Here is a 20,152-nt window from a genome sequence, read left to right on the forward strand (position 1 = left end):
GGCGGTCTGTCCGCAGTCCTAGTCCGGAGTTGGAACCCTCTCTGGTAATGTCCCTGCTTATGCTTGTGTCCTCATGTTGGGGCGCAAGGCAAGGAGCTCCTCCTGGACGCTTGCCCTGTCCCAACACTGGCTCTTCCCTGCATTGGGGACAAACAGAATAAAGACTTCATGTTCACAGCCCTGTTGCACCTGGGTCCACTAGGGTTTGAAACAGAGGGAGGGGCAGCTGCATGGTCATGCGCAGACAGGAAAGTGGCACAGAATGACAAACATACTCACCAGGTGTCTGCAGCGCTCAAATGGAGTTATTTACACAACCTTGGGTGGGAAGTTTGCAGAGAGTCAGCCCCTTGCCCTCTGCAGTCCCTCAAGGACCAAGACTAATGCTGGAGCAGTAGGCTGTGGATCAGAAAAATGCTCCCAGCTCATGGAGGCCAGCCACAAGCTCAGGCTCTGCACTGCTGAGCTAGCTAGGCCTGCCTCTCCTGCACTGCAGACCTCCAACCCGACCCATGGAGCCATTTACACTGCAGTCCAAGGCTCCATCACCTAAAAATGTAGACCACTAGAGATCTAACTAATACATGTGGGAGAAACTGAGGATCAGAGAATGAAAGGCATTTGGCTGAGATCGCTCAGTGAAGTGTGAAAAATCAAGATTGGAACTCAGCCTGTCCCATTCGGGCCCTAGGAGCTTTCTACCTTCCCACATGCAGATGCGCTTTCACAGGGAGGGCCCCCGCACCCAGGCATGGGGCCACATTCCCAGGCACAGGCTGCTCTCTTCATCTCAGAGACTTGGGACAAGCTGAAGTTTTCTCCCACTCCTATCCTTTGGGCTGTCTGCAGGGGATGTATAGCTCAGGAAAAGAGGGGAAGCATCCACCTCAAGTCACTGATGCTGTCCCTCCTCGTGGTAGCTGCTCACCCTCTTTTGACCAAAAAAGGTGAAGCACTGAGTGGCCTAACCTGCAAATCTCACACTTCTAAAATGGCAGCCTCTTGGGATTGTGTGGGACCCAGGGTTCCTCGAGGGTTCTACAAGGGGCAGCATCCCTCTGTAGAACCAACATGATTCTCTAAGTTTGCTTGCCTGCCTGGCTTTTTTTTCTTATTGCAAAAAGGGTCAGAGTCATTGCCCTTTCCAGCTGCACATCCTGGGGCTCCATGACCTTAAGTAGGCAGCGCTGCCCATCATCTCCTACACTGTCCAATATAATAGCCATTATAATGTAACGGTTATTTACATTAATTAAATTAAATTACATGCTAGCCATATTTAAATGCTAAAGTCACATATGGCTAGTGGCCACTGCACTAGACAACAAAATATAGAACATTTCCATCATCGCAGAGGTTCTTCTGGACAGAGATGGATTCTGGTCAGCAATAATGATGAGGACTTGTGGTTGAGAGGTTCCTGCATAGGTGGAAAGGACAACTTGAAGAAACAGAAAAGGGCCCCTTTTCTGTAGGGACTTTTCTGGCTGAGGCAGTGAAAGCTCTCCCACGGGACGGGTGACTACTGAGATCCCCACTGGTACACTCACCCCAGCATGCATCTTTACCCAATGTCCCTTCTCCATCTGCTGTGTGGGGGTGTGTGTGTGTGTGTATAGGGGGATACTTGCCTGGGTGCTCGTTTCGAGATGTGGCAGGGGCCGCAGAGCCTTTTCCAGAAGTCCAGGGGCTGGAAGCAGGGAGCTGGGCACAGGTGGGCCGCCCAAGCTGACCTCTTGGTCGTAGCCGGATCTCCCTACTGCAGAATGGAGTGGGGCGCAGGAAGAGCCTTCTCCTGGACCTCTCCGAGGAAGAGGCTCTAGTTGAGGTGGGAAGGAGGAAGCCACCTTGCTGCCTCGAGGTCGGGCGAGCAAGCCCTGGGTGGGGGTGGGGAAATCCTCATCCCCACTCCTGCCCCCACCCCACCGCCTCGTCGCGGCCCGGGCTCCAACCCGCCCCCACCCTCTCGTCACAGCCCCGGCCCCGCCCCCGCCCTTGCGTCACGGCCCCGGCCCCGCCCCCGCGTCGAGGCCTCCCGGGGGGCATCACCCCGCCCCGCGCTCCAGGTAGCGGCGGCCGCGGAGGCCGGGGGTGGCAGGCTGTGTTCTCCGCGGGCCCGGGCCGGGCGGGGGCGGAAGGGGGCGTTCCCACGGCCCCCGCCCTGCGGCCCGCGCCTGTGATGTCACAATCGCGGCCGGCCCCGGCGTCCCCGGGTCGGTTTGGGGCGGTGGGCTGTGAGGCTGCGAGCGCGGCGGGCAGGGGCTCCCGAGTCATGGCCTGCCCCCGGCCCCTCCCCCACCACGCCGCCCCCCGCGCCGGGCCCCCCCGCCAGGGCTAGCGTGCGCGCAGCGGCTCCAAGGGGGCGGCCGCTGGGAATGGCTGCGCCCCCTTCGGCTCCCGTGCCGCGCTCGCCCTTTTACCTGAGGAGGCCGGCGCCCGGCCCTCAGTGCTCATGGGGCATGGAGGAGAGGGCGGCAGCTGGCGCGGGCTGCCGGGAGCCGCCTGGCCCCCTGCGGGCCGCCGCCGTCCCGTGCTTCGGCATCTTTGTGCACCAGGACGACATCCTGCCAGGCGCCCTGCGCCTCATCCAGGAGCTGCGGCCGCATTGGAAACCGGAGCAAGTTCAGACCAAGGTAGCGGAGCGGGCGTCCGGGGACGTCTGTCCGCGCATCCTTCTGGGCCTTGGTCCCAGGGGGCGCGGCTGCTGCGTAGGAGCATTGGGATGGGGGTTTGTGTTTTCGTTTCCTTCTCCATCCACCTCCAGCGCCCTCCACACACACCCCTCCTCTCTGGCCTGCGGGCTGGCACCCCGGAGGTCCACCTGCCCGCTGTCAGCGTGCTGTGCTTGCGGGCCCCACCCCCTGTGGAGGCACGCTGCTGCCTCTTGCTGCCCACCGGCGCGTACCCAGCCGGCTCTAAAACCTGCTGTGGCAGGAACTTTTCAGGAAATCCCCCACATTCACACACACGTTGCTGCCCCTCTGCACCCCGCCATGGGGAGGAAAGCCTCCAGGAACTGAGCGGCCCCTGCCGGTCCCGGAATTTCCGGCTAGCTCTTAGTCCCTACGCTGTGTGGAACCCTCCCCATCGCCCCGGCTCTGGCTCAGCAACGCGCCGCCCACCCCCCCCCACACACACTCACTCACACCGGGCGCTTCCTCACCACCAGCCGGGCACAGTCTCAGGTACACTGAGGTCGGCAGAGCCCCCCACTGAGAAGCCTCGGGCTGCCTCCCCATCTGACCTGCATCCATTAGTCGTCACCTGCTCACGCTCCCATCTCCTTTGGGAGCTGCCTGTGGAGAATGGGCTTGGAGGTGGGCACCTGTCCTGCGGGGGGTGGGGGGAGGGGCACCTGTAGCTTGTACTGGAGTGGTGAGGGCTCCATACTGATGGGCCTTTTGGAAGGGGAAAAGTGAGGTTCAGGACCAAGCGTGGAGGCTGACAGAGTCCTTTTAGGAAAGCATTTTCAAAATAAAAGGCTCAATTTGGTGTAAAAGTGTCAAGGCATCAGGCAGACCAGAGGTTGATTCCAGTACTGGCTTAACATGTTGTCTGCCACTCTTTCCCTATCTGGGCCTCAGTTTCCCCACCTAGAATTAGTTCAATTGTTTTCTAAGGCCGCTCTAGCTGTCATACTGTGCCCCATAAATCCCAGGATTGATTCCTTGTCACCCCTTGGGGAGCCTGGTCTCCCAGCCCACAGTCTGCTATCTCTTCTGGTATGAAATTCAAAGGCCCTAAGGAGCTCTGACTACCAGGCCCTGGGGTAGGTGCCAACCTTAGTACCTTGGATGGGACAGGAGGGACAGTAAAGAGCCCTCTGCCTGCAGGCGGTGAGAGGCAGTTGGGTGGGGACGTACTCATCCTGGGTGATCTGGGCCCTCCTCTGCCACATTCTGGTCCATGAAGGTTTCTTTCAGGGCCAGGATGGAGGAGGAAGGAGCTGGAGGGGCTTCTACCCAAGTGGTCAGCAGATTCCTCTACCACCAAATCCCATCCACTGGAGGCAGACGCAGGAGAAGTGAGGGTGCCTGGGCTGAGCCCAAGCTGCCATTGTTTTCTTGAACTCTCTAGTCTACCCTAGGCCTTGAGGACAGGGTAGAGCATTAGGAACAGTGTGAGCTCTTTATTAAGTGAGGAGATAAAGGACTCAGCGTTCTGTGTGGTTGTGCTTAAGGTGCTAGAGCTGTATAGTCATGAGGCAAGAGCAGACAGCCTGCCCCACACACCCTTGTGCTGCCCTCTCCCCTTCCTAGCGCTTCACTGATGGTATCACCAACAAGCTGGTGGCCTGCTACGTGGAGGAAGACATGCGGGACTGTGTGCTGGTTCGGGTGTACGGGGAGCGGACGGAGCTGCTGGTGGACCGGGAGAATGAAGTCAGGAACTTCCAGCTGCTGCGAGCACACGGTTGCGCCCCGAAACTCTACTGTACCTTCCAGAACGGGCTTTGCTATGAATACATGCGAGGCATGGCCCTGGGGCCTGAGCACATCCGTGAGCCCCGGCTCTTCAGGTAAGGAGGGTGTCCAGGGTACTGCTCATCTCCATGATCCCTCAGGCTTTGGGCTTTGAAATTCTTGGCCAGCTTCCATGGTGTAGAGTGGAGTCCATGAATGAGTTATAAGATCTGTGAAATCTCTGAAATTGCATGAAAAATAAGTGTGTGCTTATGTGCATTGCTCTGCAAAAAGGGGCTATAGCTTTGTATAGATTTTTAGTGGGTTCAGCTAGAAGGATGAGGTCTTGTGGGAGGCACGTGAGAATTTTGGCAAACATGGGACCAAAGGACCCGGCTTCCTAAATGCAGCAGAGATGGCCTTCCTGGTCCATGCCTCAGCCCTCTGCCCGCCCCAGGTCTGACCTGGAAACATCTCAGAGCCTTAGAAGTGAAATCTGAGCCAAATCCCTGGAGCGGTCAGGGCTTCCTGCCCCTCCCCTCCTGCCAAGAGCTCAGGCATGCTAGGAGAATGGCCCTAGGTTGAGCATGGTTTTATCAGCCCAGAGTTATCATTCCTCCCCCAGTGTGAGCTCCTTTCAGAATCCCTGACAAGGTAGGAACCCAGGTTTAGGGAGCTGCCCAGGCTTCCAGAGGCTTACAGAACCCATGGTTTCTTGAGAGCAGCTCCCAATTAAATGCCTAGATGTATAGGACCCAGAAACTGACTTAACCTTCAAACCCTGCAGATGTTGAGGCTGTGGGGCCTGGAATGCGGGGGAGAACCAAAGAAGAGCCCATGGTGTACTCTCTCCTCTAACTGTGCTGGGTGGGGACGGCAGGCAGAATCCACCATCCTGCCTCCAACGCTGCAGTGTGTACAGGGCACTTGGATCAGAATGAGGCTCCACGTGGGCTGAGGGTTACTCCTGACACAAGAACAGCAACAGGGGCCTGCCCAGAATCCTCAGGCTCCCGCTGAGCAGCTCCATAGGTGCCCAGTCTGGACAGGTGAGGTCAGAGCAGGATGGGGTCTGGGGAGCCCTGTCCTGGCTTCCGCCACAGACTCCTCCCTGCTCTTGTGCAAATAAGCTCAAATATTGGCAGGTCCTCACCACTCCCAGGCTCCACCACCCCTTTGACTCTGATGCTGTCACTTAGTGTCTCATGGAAGCAATTACCATTGTCAGGAAGACTGAAGATGAATTTAGGTTCGATAATAAGAACTTTACATTTGGGGGGAGAGCCAGAAATTGGGAAAAGTGTAAGAAGTAGCCTTTCCTTGATACTTTTTCTAAGGTAGACCATTATTTTTCTGGGGTGAAGGCGGATCTCTGAGGAAAAGGCAGAGGGAGGGGGTGGGGAAGGCCTCTGGGAGGCACCTTCCCATGTTGCCCTGAACCACACCTCCCAGCCTCCGCCTGTTGAGGCTTTGCAGCATAAAAATGCTGAGTGCTGAGGTTACTGTCATTGCTATTCCAGACAACAGCCCTATTGATATTCAAGGAAACACTCTCTTCATGCTTTATTTGGAATCTTCCTTTGGGAAAGAAAGGCCAGGGTCTCAGGTCTGTTTCCCCACCTCACCCAAACCCTGGCAGGCTCCCTCCTGCCCTGGCCTCTGAAATTACTGCCTTCATCTCTCATTCACTCAGGCTGCTGCCACGGCCTTTGCCCCCTCCACCCTTTAGGAGGTGGGAGCCTTGGGGCCTTCAGAAGAAGACTCTAGACTGCCCTGCTATCCTGTAGGGTGATGGCCTGCCCCTTCCTAGGACCTGGCAGAGGAGGGGGTGTCCCTGGAATAGCTCGGTTACAAGGTTTCAAACAGCCAATGCCTTTGTTGTCTTTCCCAGTGATTATTATTCGAGCAACAGGCAGAGGCGAAGGAAGCTTGAATGTTGGAGGCTTGGCAGCAGGTGGGGGATGGGGCTCCAGAAGGGAGAGCTGGCAGAGGCTTGGGGTGGGGGATTGGAGGGGCAGCTGGGACACAGGGCCTCCGAGGCTGGGGTCCTTATCAGGGCCCTCCCACTCTGACTGGTCAGTCCTCCATCCACCCCCACCCTCTCCCAGCAACCTTCCCCAGCAATGTTTTCTCCTCTCCCCACCACCCCCTCCTTCTCTCCTGGGACCTTGGATAATGTCCACAGGAGAACTTGAAAATAGAACGCTGGTTTGTTTTGTGTCCTTGGCACCCAGCCGCCAGCATCAACTCCCTGCTGCAGAGGAAGGGGCTGCCCTGGTCCCTCCTGCTTCCCTCCCACCTTGGCCAGGCTGATAAGACGCAGGCATTTCTTCCCTGCCTGGCATCACCACTCCCTGATCCCTTGGTGCCCTGTGTTCACCACTCCCCCAGGGCACGGGTCAGAGTCCAAGCGGGGAGGAGGGGCACCACTCCCATTTCCAGGTGACCCCTCTGTCCTCAGAGGTTGCTGTGGGTACACAACCTGGGTCATTGACCTGTAGCCAACAGCCTACTGCTTTGCCCTTCTGGTGCCTGAAGCAGCCCCAGCTCTGGATCTGGAAAGGGAGCTGCTGAGCTAAAGGTCTTACCTCATTTTCATGCCTTCTACTGAGACTGTGAGCTCTGAAAAGATTTGTAATATGTAATAGTTCCATACTCAGCCCTCTGGCTAGCGCTCTCATGGACCCTGTAGGGCCCCTTTCTGGGCAGGAGGGGCTGAGTGGGGGGCCCGCCCCACACTGATACTCTACTTTTTCTGTTTTCGGCTGTAGGCTAATCGCCTTAGAAATGGCAAAGATTCACACCATCCATGCCAACGGCAGCCTGCCCAAGCCTACCCTCTGGCACAAGATGCACAGTTATTTCACCCTTGTGAAGAATGAGATCAGCCCCAGGTACAGAGATCTGGGAGGGTTCAAGGCTGCTACTGTGTGTACCGCTTTCATATGATTTCCCCTCCCCATCTTTTTGTTCCATCCCACCTCACAGGAGATTTAGGGGTTTCAGTCCTGATTGCTAAGCCTCTGTCTCCAAGCAGAGTTGGGCCAATTGAGTAAATCTGAGGAACTTAGAGTCACAGTTTTAGACCCATGTGCTTATTTCTCTACGAGTCTTCTGGTTGTGGCAGGGCTTGGGGTCGGGGACAGTATCTCTCCACTTTACTTACAGGATATTGAGGCTCAGAGACTAAGCTTTGCCCAATTTCTTGGTCTAGTCAGAGGCAGGGCTTCTGTTCTTAGCCCAGGGCCCCTTCTACCTGAGCTGCTTTCTGAGCAGTGAGGATGGAGGGCCCGGCCCTTGAGAATGGGGGGAGGCTGAGTTAGAGTCAATCAGAAGAAGGCAGTTTATCTGCTGACAAGCCCTTAGGACATCAGGACTGCTGCTACTTGCCTGGATGCCTCCTATTCCCATGCACCCCTGGGGACCCAGTTCCCCACCTTGTTCTGACTCACAGCTTGCTGTTTCCTCTCTGCTCTTTTTGTCCATCCTGACATCACCTTTCTCCAGATAAGGCAGGGTTCCCAGAACCTCCCTTTATGCTCTGGCCAGCCAGCCAATACCTGTCCCAGCCTTCAGATACCTGGCTCGCCAGCATCCCCTTGAGTGCTGAGAAAACGATAGGGGCAAGGAGGAAAGAGTGGTGTCATCCTGCCCCCTCCAGAAAAGGCTTGAACATCATCCTGGTTTCAGGTGGGAGTGGGGTACCCAGGTTTGGGGGCAGAGTATCTCCTTCCCTCTTTGAAGATGACAAGACAGTAATGAACTCTGTCCCGATTGTGTATCTTTGTCTCTCATACACACGATGACTTTATCTGGATCCTCCCACTTAAGGGTGTTAAGCAGTGCTTTCGGACTATTTGTCCAGCATGGGCCATGTTCAGACCTTCTATGTCGAGTGTTATCTCTGGGGCAAGGACTGCCTTGCCCCTTAGGACTAGAACAGCACATGGAGAGCAGGATCCTCTGGTGTCTGAGCCAGAGGACCCTCTGATCACCTAGACCACAACTTTGACAGATAGAGAAACTGAGGTCCAGGGTGGAGATGGGACTTGCCCGAGGTCATTGCAATCAGTTGCAGCTAAGGGACTAGAGTCCAGGCCTGTTGCTTAGGCATAACCCTTGCTGCTGCAGCTTCCTTTGACTCTGCTGTCACTGTATAACCTTTGGGGAGAAGGGTGACCTTTTTGGGAGGAGAGTAATACCTGGAGAAGAGCTGACCAACTCCCTTTACTCTTGTGTTCCTTTGACCTTGGGGAAATCAGGTTGCTTAACTATTCTGAGCCTCTTTAGGGCAGCAGTCCCCAACCTTTTTGGCACCAGGGACCGGTGCTTTTATGAGACTCTAATGCCTAATGATCTGAGGTGAAGCTGAGGTGGTAATGCCAGCGCTAGGGAGCAGCTGCAAATACAAATGAAGCTTCCTTGGTTGGCCCACTGCTCACCTCCTGCTGTGCAGCCTGGTTCCTAACAGACTATGGACTGGTACTGGTCCACAGCCCTGGGGTTAGGGACCCCTGCTTTAGGGGATGATACTTACCCTGAACTGCCTACCTTGCCCCAGAGCAGGGTGTGTGACCAGTCACTCTGATTCATGAAGCACTTGAGCTCCATAATAACCCTGCCTAATAGCTTGCCTAATAACCCTGATTTAGTCCATTCTTCATTTTATAAAGAATGATTGGGATTTAGAACAACAAAAAAACATGAAAGTGATATTGGCCCTGCCCACAGGACCTCAGGAACCCTCTGAGTAAATAGGACCTATCCATGCAGAGATATAGACGAAGACAGGGTATGTAGTACATGCCAAGGGTAGAAGAACCAGGGAGAGTCTTCTTGGCAGAGAGAGGAAGGGAGGTCACACCGGCAGGAGGCAAACTGCTCATGGATTACAAGTAGATGAGTTGGCTGGAGCAGATCTTTTAGGAGGGGTTGGGAGGGGTCGTGAGAGATGAGGCTGCAGAGGTTGTGTGAGTTGGACCTAGATTGTGAGGAGTCTTCAATGCCAGGTTAAGGAGTGAAGATTCAATTTAGCAGCAGTGGAAAGTCATTATGAAGGTGTTTGGGTTGGGCTCAGTGACCTGGTCAGGACTCTGATGTGGAGAAAGAAAGCTTTTCTAGCTTTGTGAAGGACAGACTTAGGCGGACGTTAGGGGAACGGGGATTTGAGGTAGGGAGAGCAGCTGGAGGCGTGTCGAAATTGAATGGGCAACATCTAGCACTGGGGTTCCCCACACTTGAACATGAGAATTCCCCTGGGTAATTGCTAAGTGCAGGTTCCCAGCCTGACCCTGGGAAGTGATGGGAGGTCTCAAGTTCAACCCTAGGAATCTGCATTTCATAGGCTCCCCTGGTGATTCTGAGGCAAGGGATCAAAGAAAAACATTTGGAGGAACACTGCCCTAGGCAGCTTGGGGGGCGGGATGGACTGGGGAGCGGGGCGTGAGTCCGAGACCTTGTGGAAACAGATGTGGTAACCTTGGTGTTTGGGTGGGCATAGAAGTGTCCGGGGTAGCTAGGAGGATGTGAGGTTGATAATAGCTTCAGGGGCATCTAGAGACTCAGATGGGCTGAGTGGTGTGGGGGCAAAGGTGATGTAAGCTCACACTTGGAAAGTCTTTCCACCGTCCGGATCCTGAGAGCCCAGTGGACACTTGCAAGGCATCAGTCTCTTTATCAGGAGGAAACCCCGGCCCCTTCACCCATCTCCTGTGGCCTCTGAGGGACAGAGGAACAGCCCAACTTGGGGTGTGAAGATGTCTGAGATGTGGCGGTGGTGACTGTTCTGCCAGCCCCACAGCCTTGAGAGAATGTGGTGGTGTCAGGGCTGAAGAAAGCCATGCTGGCTATGTTTCAGGTGGTCGGGGGAGGGAGGTAGAAGGCTTGGATTGTTCCCACAGTAACAATCTGCATGGCCTTGGGGTGGGTAGTGCAGGGTCATACAGAGGTCAGGGCCTGGGCAATCATGGATGTCAAAGCCATGATTTTCAAGCTGAGACCCAGGCAAACCAAAGAAAGCCTCCTAATTCTTATCTTTGGATGGTCTCAGCCCAAGAAAAAAGAATCTTAAAAGGTAGCCTCTTCAGGAGAGCCAAGAGGGAGATGCATCCTGTGCAGCCCCATGGATACAGATAAACTCCAGTGAGGATGGAGTGGGAACAAGTGGCGAGAGGTCTCCCCCAGACCAGTCCTAACAGATTCCCGGACTTCGAGCCGCCTGTGCCGAGGGGCTCTGCGGGGCACTGAGGCCCTTGCAGTTAGGAGGCCCCACTTAATTTTGGATCCATGGATGGGCTGAGGATTGCTTTCCTTAGGAAGTAGAGAGTCCAGCTCTGCAAGAGACATCTGGAGGCTGAGAGGAAGACTGCATTTCCTTGAGCCTCAGTTTCCCCATGGGGTTGGACTAGAGACCCAAGATCCTCTTTAGCTTTGACCTTCCAGCCTGGGAGGGATCCTGCTGATAGTCCTTTTCCGGGGGCACTTGGGAATACCTTGGTCGCCAAATACTCTTCTTGTGTTCTGGCTTCTGGGCCAGGTGAGGGGGTGGCGGGGCTGTCCCCTGGAAGCATTAGGAGGACCCGTTTCCTTCTCATGTACCCACTCGTACTGTTGCGCCCCTGGACAAGGGAGCAAACAGGAGACACATGAATGGAGATGAAACCCTAGCCCCCTCCCCTCCTCCCATTGGTGGTTCTGGAGTTTTAAGGGCTCCGCTGACTATTTGACTTTTCAGTGTACACAGATCTGTGTGCTTCCTGGGTGCAAAAGTTCAGAGCTTCTGTACACAGTGCTTCCCTGTGGCCTCTGATGGACCCATTCATTCATTCCTCAAAGTGTATTTCTTTCAGCAGCAATGCCTGTGTGTGCAGTGGGATGGGGTGGGGCGGAGTGGTCTCCATGCATCTTTGTTCCTGCCCTCAAGTTGCCCATGCCCAGTATGGCAGGGGTCTGGGACAAGGAAACACTCCTAGTTCAAGGTGGAAGGGGCAAGATATTGGGAAGTTACATAGCAAGTGCTTTTTCGTTGAAAGGCCCTAATATTTCCTTGGCCTCGTAGGAGAGAGCCCAAGAAGCAACTTGTTTGCTTTCTTATGTAAGCCTGAGTGGTCTATGTGATGAGAAGTTAGACTACATGATCTCTGTGACGCCAGCTGCTAGAGCATGAGGGAGACACACCAGGACACACCTCTGCCTCCTCAAGAGCATGCCAGCTTTCAGCCTCTCCCTGGCACACTGTGATCCCTCCACTTGAGGAACTTTGGAGAGCCACCTCTTCCCCTAGGAATTTTTCTTAGGTCTTGAGAGCAGATCTGTTTGCATCTCTGCCCCGCTGCCCTTGTTCTCTTAGTCTGGAATCGTCCTCACTTCCCCTGTCCTCTCTCATGCTTCCTTTCTTTCCTTCCTATCTCACAAAGTAGCAGGGACACTGTTCAGTCAGAGATTTTGGTGCTTTGCAAAATGCTTTTAAGCTAATCGGCTTCTTAGAGTAACCATGGGACATCAAAAGGGTAGGAAGCCTTAGTGCCACTTTACAGATGACTAAAGTGCGGGTCTGAAAGGTTAGCCATTTGTCTAGGGTCCTCCCTCTGCAATAAGAAATAACGAGAGGGCAGAGCTTAGGGCTTTTGAGGCCAAGCACCTGCCTGTCTACTATCAGCCCTCCCTCCACCAGCCACTTTTCTTGCCACTATACAGCCTTTCTACAGATGTCCCTAAGATAGAGGTGTTGGAACGGGAGCTGGCCTGGCTGAAGGAGCACCTGTCCCAATTGGACTCCCCTGTCGTATTTTGTCACAATGATCTGCTCTGCAAGAACATCATCTATGACAGCACCAAAGGTATGATTTCTTTGGCCCTGGCTGGCAGCAGGGTTCTATTCCTCAGGCTGGTACTTGGACAAGTAAAAGGAGACCTTTTTGCTTAGGTCTTAATTTGTAGGAGAGAAATGGAAAAGGAAACAAATTCCTACTTAGAAAAATCTATGCCGAGAAAGAACTCAGAATCATGGTTTGTGGAGGTCTTCAACATGAGAGAACCCAAGCTCTTCCCACGATGATGTTTTGGGCTTCCGAGGACATCTCGGCTGCCTCAAGCCTTCCTAAAGGGAGAACCGCTCGTGATCCTGATAAGAGAGCTTCACCCACTTAGCATGGTCCTCAACCATGCTGAGGACAGATGTCCTTAGCTGGGGAGCGTCTGAGGATCCAGCTGTGAGAGGGACAGCTGAAGTTGGGGGAGGAGCAAATAGACAATGGATAGACAGAAGGAAACAGCTTAGAAGATTGCCACTGAGGGGTTGGGTAAGGCCGGGCTGCTACAGAGACCAGCGAGAGGCAGTGGTTACATCCTGGAGGTCTAGAGGCCTGACCAGGCCCTATGTCCAGATCTCCTGGGGGCCAGCCCTCATTGCCTCTCCTCTACCTCATAGGTCACGTGCGGTTCATTGACTATGAATACGCTGGCTACAACTACCAAGCTTTCGACATTGGCAACCATTTCAATGAGTTTGCAGGTGAGAGGGGTATTGCTGTTTGGCCTGTGTCCAAGATAATCCTCCTTATGATGGATGGCCAGGTCCAAGGGACGGCTGAGATGGGGTTCTTTACTCGGGGTAGGGTGGGGGTGGGGAGGAGGCTAGACAGCCCCTGTCTGCCGAATATCCAAGCTTGGGGAAAACACAACCTGTCTCGTGAGAGCTCCAACTCCCTTGGGGGAGGCAGGACCCACCCCCCTCCCACCCCTTACACAGAGCGCACCCCCTGCCAGCTCATATGGCAGTTTGGTGCAGTTAGGAAGACATGTCCACAATAGGATCCCTGAGGATACTCGGCTTGGCGTGTGACTTAGAAGAAGACCCTTTCTCTAGGTATATGCAGCCCATGCCAGCTGGACCACCACAGGACAACCCCACCTCCGCTTTCCTCCTTGTTCAAGCTCCTTTATACCCATACGGCTTGCACAGTTGTAAATAAGGGCCCAGCATGCAGATAAGAAGCAGAATAAGCTGCAAGTAGCTACTTGCCCTGTGGCCTGTTGAGTGTAATCTAGGTGGAACTAGGTAAAAGTGTGTACTCTGCAACTTGACTCCTCAACTTCAAATCCTGGCTTTGTTGCTTACTACTTGTCTGACCCCTGAGCAGGTTACTTACCTTTTCTGTGCTTCTGTAAAATGGACATAATAATAGTACTCACTTTGTAGTACCGATATGAGATACACATACAGTTGGCACATACTAAGCGTTAATTGGTATTTGCTGTGGTATTAGGAAGGGAGGCTTTCCTGCAGCCCAGGAGACTGGAGCAGGACCGAAAGAGGAAGAATGAGGGAAGTGTTTCCTAGGAGCAGGCAGTAGTACTATCAAGGCACAGTATGTATAATAGGACCATTTGTGTAAAGGAAGCAGAGCAGGTTTTTCCAGCTTGAAGGCTTAATTGTTAAAAAACAATTAGATGGGACTGAAGAAGCTAGCCCCTAGACACAGGTTGGAGAGACATCCCCAGGATGGCAGTGTGAGGTGCTCAGCATGACGTAGCCAGCCCCTGGGGCTTAGGATAGGCGAGGCACCTGTAGAGCCACCAACTGGGCCAGCGTCAGCCATTCCCTAGCTCAGTCATGTCTCTTCTGGAACCTCAGGTGACCAGATCTGTCAAGTGCTGAATTATACCTGAGGGTATAACTCCCTGGAGTGGCCCCCAGCTGCCTTTAGGAAACCAAGGGACCATGGGGCCTCAGCTGGGCTGAACAGCTGAACTGTGGGGGTGGCACGGGGCTGAGGCTGGCACTGGCCGGGCATGGGGCCTGAACCACTAGCCTTTCCAGAGGGGATAATTCTTAAGCATTTTAAGTCCTCCTCACCCACCACACAGAGCAAAGTCCAGCTGGAATTTCTTCAGAGGCAGATTGCATCCTGCTTCCAAGTCGAGAATGAAGAAGGAAGAACTGAGCATGGGAGAAGGAGGAGGGCAGAGGGGGAGATTGAGAGCTAGGGAGAGGGACCTTCTGCATTCTCGGGAGCAGGGAGATAGGAGTTCCAACCCTGAACTTGCCTCTAACTGGATGCGTGACCCTGAGCAAATTTCTTCTCTCTGGGCCTTAGTTTCTACATTTGCCCAAGGAGATTCTTTCCAGCCATCCTCTTGGGGACCTAGGAGACCAAGTGTGTTTCTCCAAAAATGTAAGGGAAGCTTGGGAAGGACAGGAAGGAAAGAAGAGGAAGAAACTGGGGAAGGTGGTCCAATCCTGGTTCTATCTTAAGTAAATGCTGCTTTCTGTACCAGCTCTGAAGCCAGGGCCTCTGCCACCGTGCCCAGGATGTGGCAGGTGCATGTTGGGCTGGCGGCTTGAGGACTCAAGGAAGTGCCTAGAAGGGATGGAGGTCATCGAGTTCTGTCTATTTTTCCCAATCATTTGGAGAACAGGACCGGGGGTGGAAGATGCCTGGGAATCTGTGTTGTTACCAAGCTTTCCAGGTGATGTTTTTTAAGTAGCCAGCTCAACTGGTCCAGGAAGCAATGGTTGAGATGCACACGTTAAGTCTAGCCCCTTTTTTTCAATGAAGAGATTGGGCCAGTGAGAGGAAAGGAATTGTCCAAGATTAACTGGAGGTTAGCGTTGGACCCAAGATAACTAGGCCAATTCAGTGCTGTGACCAAGTGCCTCCTATGTGACTTAGTTTTATAAAGGTCATGAGGAGACTGCGATGCTGCCTTAGGGGCTCCCCATCACTCCCAATACTGTCCCTTGTTCAACTAGTTGGCCTCTTTGCCCCACTGAAAGCAGTGCCACCAGCTGGGGCGAGGCTTGACCCTCTATATATTAGGTAAGTTAGGTGGTCAGACAAGCTGCATTCCTAGTTACAGGCCACAGGGCAGAGCAGATGGAGGTTTTCAGGGGCACAGAGAACACCTGGGCTGGTGGAGACCCCTAGGTGGGCCATCACCCAACACCTTCTGTGTTGCCTCCCCATCAGGTGTGAATGAAGTCAATTACTGCCGGTACCCGGTACGGGAGACCCAGCTGCAATGGCTGCGCTACTACCTACAGGCACAAAAGGGGATGGCCGTGACCTCCAGGGAGGTGGAGAGGCTCTACGTACAAGTCAACAAGTTTGCCCTGGTGAGTGCTTGTGACTGGGAGGAGGCAGGAGAAGGAGGAGCTGGGAGGAGGGACTTGGACTCACCCCCACTGCCCTCTCACAGTCTTGTGGAGGAGGAAGCAGAGCCTGGGGCCGGGTGTGAGGTCCTGGAGATTCCCTTTCCCATACCCCACACCCCACCCCGTCATGTACTCCTATATTCCACCTTGGGCAGCCCCCCTAATACTAAGACTCTTGTTCCTTGCTTCCCCCACCCCATCAAGTCTAGGTTCTCTCCTTCCTGGGGAACCACTTCCAGGAAAGAGTCTAGCTTCTCAGTTCTTTCTAGTCTCTAACCTTAGTCTTTCATGCTGCAGTTTAAACATATCCCCTCATTTTTTTAAAGCCTTTGGAGAAGATGGAGAATATAAGCTCTAATCCTCCTTTTTAGCTTCTTCTGCTGACTCAGAACTCTTTGTCTTTCCCATTAGGCTCTTCCTGCTCCAATTACTGTGCTGTCAGTTCTTGATTTTGAGTGCCACTTATCCAGGGTACACGGCTCATGCCACGTCTCCACGGGTGTGTGCCCAGGGGATTGGTAACTAGTCTTGTTATTGTTAACCCGTACATAAGCAAGAAGACAAGTCAGCTGCCCTGAATTTCACAATCTGTCGTAGAGCTTAAGTAAAGTCTTGTTCACCTGGGATTCTACATTGCCTGTTCTAGTCTCCTCGCTGGAACAGAGTTGATTCTCTTTCAGGTTCTTCCTTTTAACTGTCCCACCCTGCCTTCCTCCTGCTAAATCTTCAGTAATTATTCATACTTGCTAATCTACACCCCTTTTAAGTCCTAAGAAGTGAAGAAAATGGACGGAGGTACCGTACTGCCAGTCCCAGAGCAAGCAGGACTTGGGTTTGGGTGGGGGACGCCAGCCTGGGAAAGTACTGTTGTCACTGCCGTTTGCTCGGGGGCAGCAGGAAGCATGGCTCTCTTGCTTCTTGAACCTGGGGTAACCTGGGCCCCATGGGCGCCTCTGGCTACAGGGAACAATTGACTACTTAGTCAGTTTCCACACTCGGGCTGCTAATTCCTACATCTACACTCATTTTCCAACCTGACCCTGCCTCCTGATGGAAGACAGGGAAAGGTCAGTTTTGGGAAGGGAGGTTCCTCCAGCATGACTCCTGATGGCCATGTGGCCAGGGCACTGCTGAGAGGTACCAGCCCCTCCACTGGCCAGCTGGGCCTGAGCTCGACTTAGGGCTTCATCTCGTCCTGGATACATGGGCCTTGAAGACTTAAGGAGAGGCCCTGATGTGGGACAGGCCAGGGGTGGCACTCTGCTTGGGCTGGGGAATAAGCCGAAAGCCCTAGAAGCACCATCCAGCCGATCCTCTCCCAGGGTGGGTAGAACTGACTCAGCTTGCCTTTTTCTGGAAGGAGCGGAGCCCCCAAATATTTGCTTCTGCCAGTGTCCTAGTTCTGTATTTTCCTGAGTGACTGTGTCCCTCTGACTACATAGGGTCCATGACAGGCTTGGGGGATCGCCGTGCTGACCCTCTCTATTCTGTTTCTAGGCATCTCACTTTTTCTGGGCACTCTGGGCCCTCATCCAGAACCAGTTTTCTACCATCGACTTTGATTTCCTCAGGTGAGTACAGGGACAAGTTGGGAGCGGGATGGGGGAAGGAGAAAAGAAAGAGCTTTGAGCCCAGGATGTGGGGCAAAGGACAGCCCAAGTAGAACATCCGGAGTCCACGCCTCCACAAACTCACTCCCATACCAACCAACCCGTGGCTGTGAGGTCACTACTCCGGGGAGGCCGGGAGCCCAGAGCAGCACTTGGAAGGAGCCTGAAGTTCTCATGCCCTCCCTGCCTGCCTGCCTGCTGGGAGATTACACTTTCTCGCATCCTCCTCCCACTCCAGTGCCCTTATCCTGATTCTCTTTCAGGTTTTTCCTTTTAACTGTCCCACAGGGCCTGGCTGTGAATGGAATTGTTGCAAATCCATCTGAACGATCATGAGTGCAGTCCTTATTTTATAGCAGAGGGCACAGTGTTCCAGAGAGTGGAAGTGACTCACTCAAGTCACTTGGTGGTTTAGTGCCTACCATGTGGGGGTTATCAGACCCATCTCCTCCTCCGATGCCCCCTAGTGCTGCACTACGGGCTGTATCGACACAGTACTTGAATATTGACTCCTCCCCAGGGCCTCCATCATGAGAGGTATTTATGTCCCTGAGGACCAGGAATCATTTTGTCCTCCATCTGGTCCAGTCTCCTTGCCTGTCTCCTCCCCATCTTCCCTCAGCCAAAAATGAATCACTACCCTGGCTTCAAAGAGTTCACAACCGTTAGAGAAATGCAGGTCAAAAGTATAGTGAGATAGTACCGCACACCCATTAGGACGGCCGCTATCAAATAAACAGAAAATAGCAAGTGTTGGCAAGGACGTGGAGAAACTGGAACCCTTGTGCAGGACTGTTGGGAATGTAGATGGCGTAGCTGCTCTGGGAAACGACTCTGCTTCCCCAAAAAATGAGAAATAGAATTGCCATCTGATCCAGCAGTCTCAGGGCTGGATATGTGTCCAAAAGAACTGAAAGCAGGGTCTCTAAGAGATGTTTGCACACCCACGTTTGTAGCAGCATTATTCACAGTAGTCAAGAGGTGGAAACAAACCATCCCCGGATGAATGGGTAAACAAAGTATGGTAAATTCATACAATAGAATATTATTCAGCCTTAAAAAGGAAGGAAATTATGTCACATGCTAGCTATACTGTGGGCGAACTTTGAGGACATTATGCTAAGCCTGTTAAAAAAAAAAAAGTACTATATAATTTCACTTATATGAGGTAACTGAATTAGTCAAATTCATAGAAACAGAAAGTAGAATGGTGGTTTCCAGGGGCTGGGGGAGGGAGAAATGGAGAGTTGCTGTTTAAGAGGTATAGAATTTCAGTTTTACAAAATGAAAAAGTCCTAGAGATCTGTCGCCTGGCAGTATGAATGTACTTAACATTACCAAACTGTTCAAGAAAAAAAGTGATCTCATTTGGGGAAGGGTCGCTCCATTCTGATCTAAGAAAAATAAAATTATAGTTGAAGTAAAAAAAAAAAAATCAGCTTGGGCTGGGGTGGATCTGCCTAGACCTAGATGGGCTGAGCTGGTGAGAAACTTTGCTCATGACGTGAGTCCCCCAGCAGGGCCCACCTGGCTTCCTTTTTCACCCCCAGCTCCCTCCCTTGTCGTCTGGCAGGTACGCGGTGATCCGATTCAACCAGTACTTCAAGGTGAAGCCTCAAGTGTCGGCCTTGGAGATGCCAAAGTGACCAGCTTCCCCATTCCTCCCCTCCCCATCTGCCTGGCAGGCCAGTTCTCCAGGGGTTGGTTCTGCTCTGGGGTCCACACCCTTTGACAAGGTGGGAGAGGGGACAGGTGGGTGTCCAAGAAGACTCCACTCCTGCCACCAGCCCCAAGTAGGTGCTGCTGTGACCACATTCTCTTGTTTCGAGAGGCTGATGGACCCAGCTCTGGGGGTCCCCTTTACCTGGCCAGACTTGGGGGAAAGTGCCTGTAGCCAGCCAGGGACCAGACCACAACCACCCTTGGGAAGCCCAGTGTTCCCAGTGTTCCCAGTGCCAGGCCAGACCGGAATCTGGGCTGCCTTAGATGTGTCGCTGACCTTCCTGGCTTGGGGAGAAGGGAAGGTGGGAGGGCTCCTTTCTACCTCCAGCGCCCTGAGCCTCCAGCCCATCACCCAACAGGCCCCACGTGAGAGGTGCTGAGCCCAAACCAGCATCATGCCAACTCTGACAGATGGATGTATGTATCTTGGGGCGGCAGGCGGGGCGCATCTAGAATTGGGTTCATTAGCCCCCCAGCAGCTGCCTCATCTGAGATCTCTCTTTCTCTAAGCAAGATCCAATCAAATAGCCCCTTCCCAACCTCAGCCTGAGGACTCGTGCTCCCTTCCTGTGCCCTTTCTGCTCTGTGCTTGTGTCTGTCTCTCTGCAGCCTGCTGGGAGGGAAGGCAAGGGAGTGGTGATGTCCTGGGCCTCCAGAGCTGGGCTCTTTCAAGCTATGGCTTGATGGAGGGGACAACAGCCAGCAGCCTCCTGCCTTGTTCCTTCCCCCTGCCTTCCAGGCCCTCACTTCCAAGGATCTGTCTCTCCATGTTCACCTTCTGTCTTGACGTTGACCCAAGGTCTCCATACTTAGGAATGACGAGCGGGAGTCAAGGGGCAGGGGCCGGAAACCTCCAGGGCTCGCCTGGCATGCGAGAGCCTGGCTAGAATCCCCCGAAGTGCTCACTGAGCTCATTGCCCCTGATTCCCAAGGGCCTCCACCTCCTTTCTACCCTCACAGCCTCTGGGGCCCATAAAGTGATTCATTTGTAACTTATCTTGATTTTCTGCATTAAAATGGCCATTTCTGGACCACTCTGTGCCTGGTGAGGCTTTAACCTGGAGGGTATGACTAGTACACCTGTGGTGGGGGACATGTGGTGGTGGGGGGTGCGTGGAGTGTTCCGGCCTCTTCTCTAGGGTCCCCTTGGGCTGCACTCTTCCTACCATGCCCTCCATGTGCCTGACTTACCAGGTCCGGGCTCCTGGTTTGGGGCATACCTGAGCAGGGTTGGTGGTTTCACAGCCCCTCTGACTTTGACC

The 20,152-nt window shown here is 53.6% G+C and overlaps 1 protein-coding gene across 2 annotated transcripts; it reads left to right on the forward strand.

Annotated features, from left to right (window-relative positions):
- Positions 1-2,043: 2,043 nt before the first annotated feature.
- ETNK2 (ethanolamine kinase 2) lies at positions 2,044-19,924 on the forward strand. Of its 2 annotated transcripts, XM_011373027.2 has the most exons (8): positions 2,044-2,633; positions 4,260-4,519; positions 7,175-7,297; positions 12,099-12,241; positions 12,832-12,915; positions 15,374-15,519; positions 17,056-17,129; positions 18,742-19,924. In XM_011373027.2, exons 1-8 carry the CDS (start codon positions 2,376-2,378, stop codon positions 18,812-18,814), a joined length of 1,161 nt encoding a protein of 386 aa, XP_011371329.1. In that variant the 5' UTR covers positions 2,044-2,375; the 3' UTR covers positions 18,815-19,924. The 2 variants fall into 2 exon arrangements, with proteins under 2 accessions (XP_011371329.1, XP_011371330.1); XM_011373028.2 differs by lacking the exon at positions 7,175-7,297.
- The last annotated feature ends 228 nt before the right edge of the window (positions 19,925-20,152 follow it).

This window comes from Pteropus vampyrus, unplaced genomic scaffold (assembly GCF_000151845.1).
Source record: "Pteropus vampyrus isolate Shadow unplaced genomic scaffold, Pvam_2.0 Scaffold217, whole genome shotgun sequence".
NCBI lineage: Eukaryota > Metazoa > Chordata > Mammalia > Chiroptera > Pteropodidae > Pteropus > Pteropus vampyrus.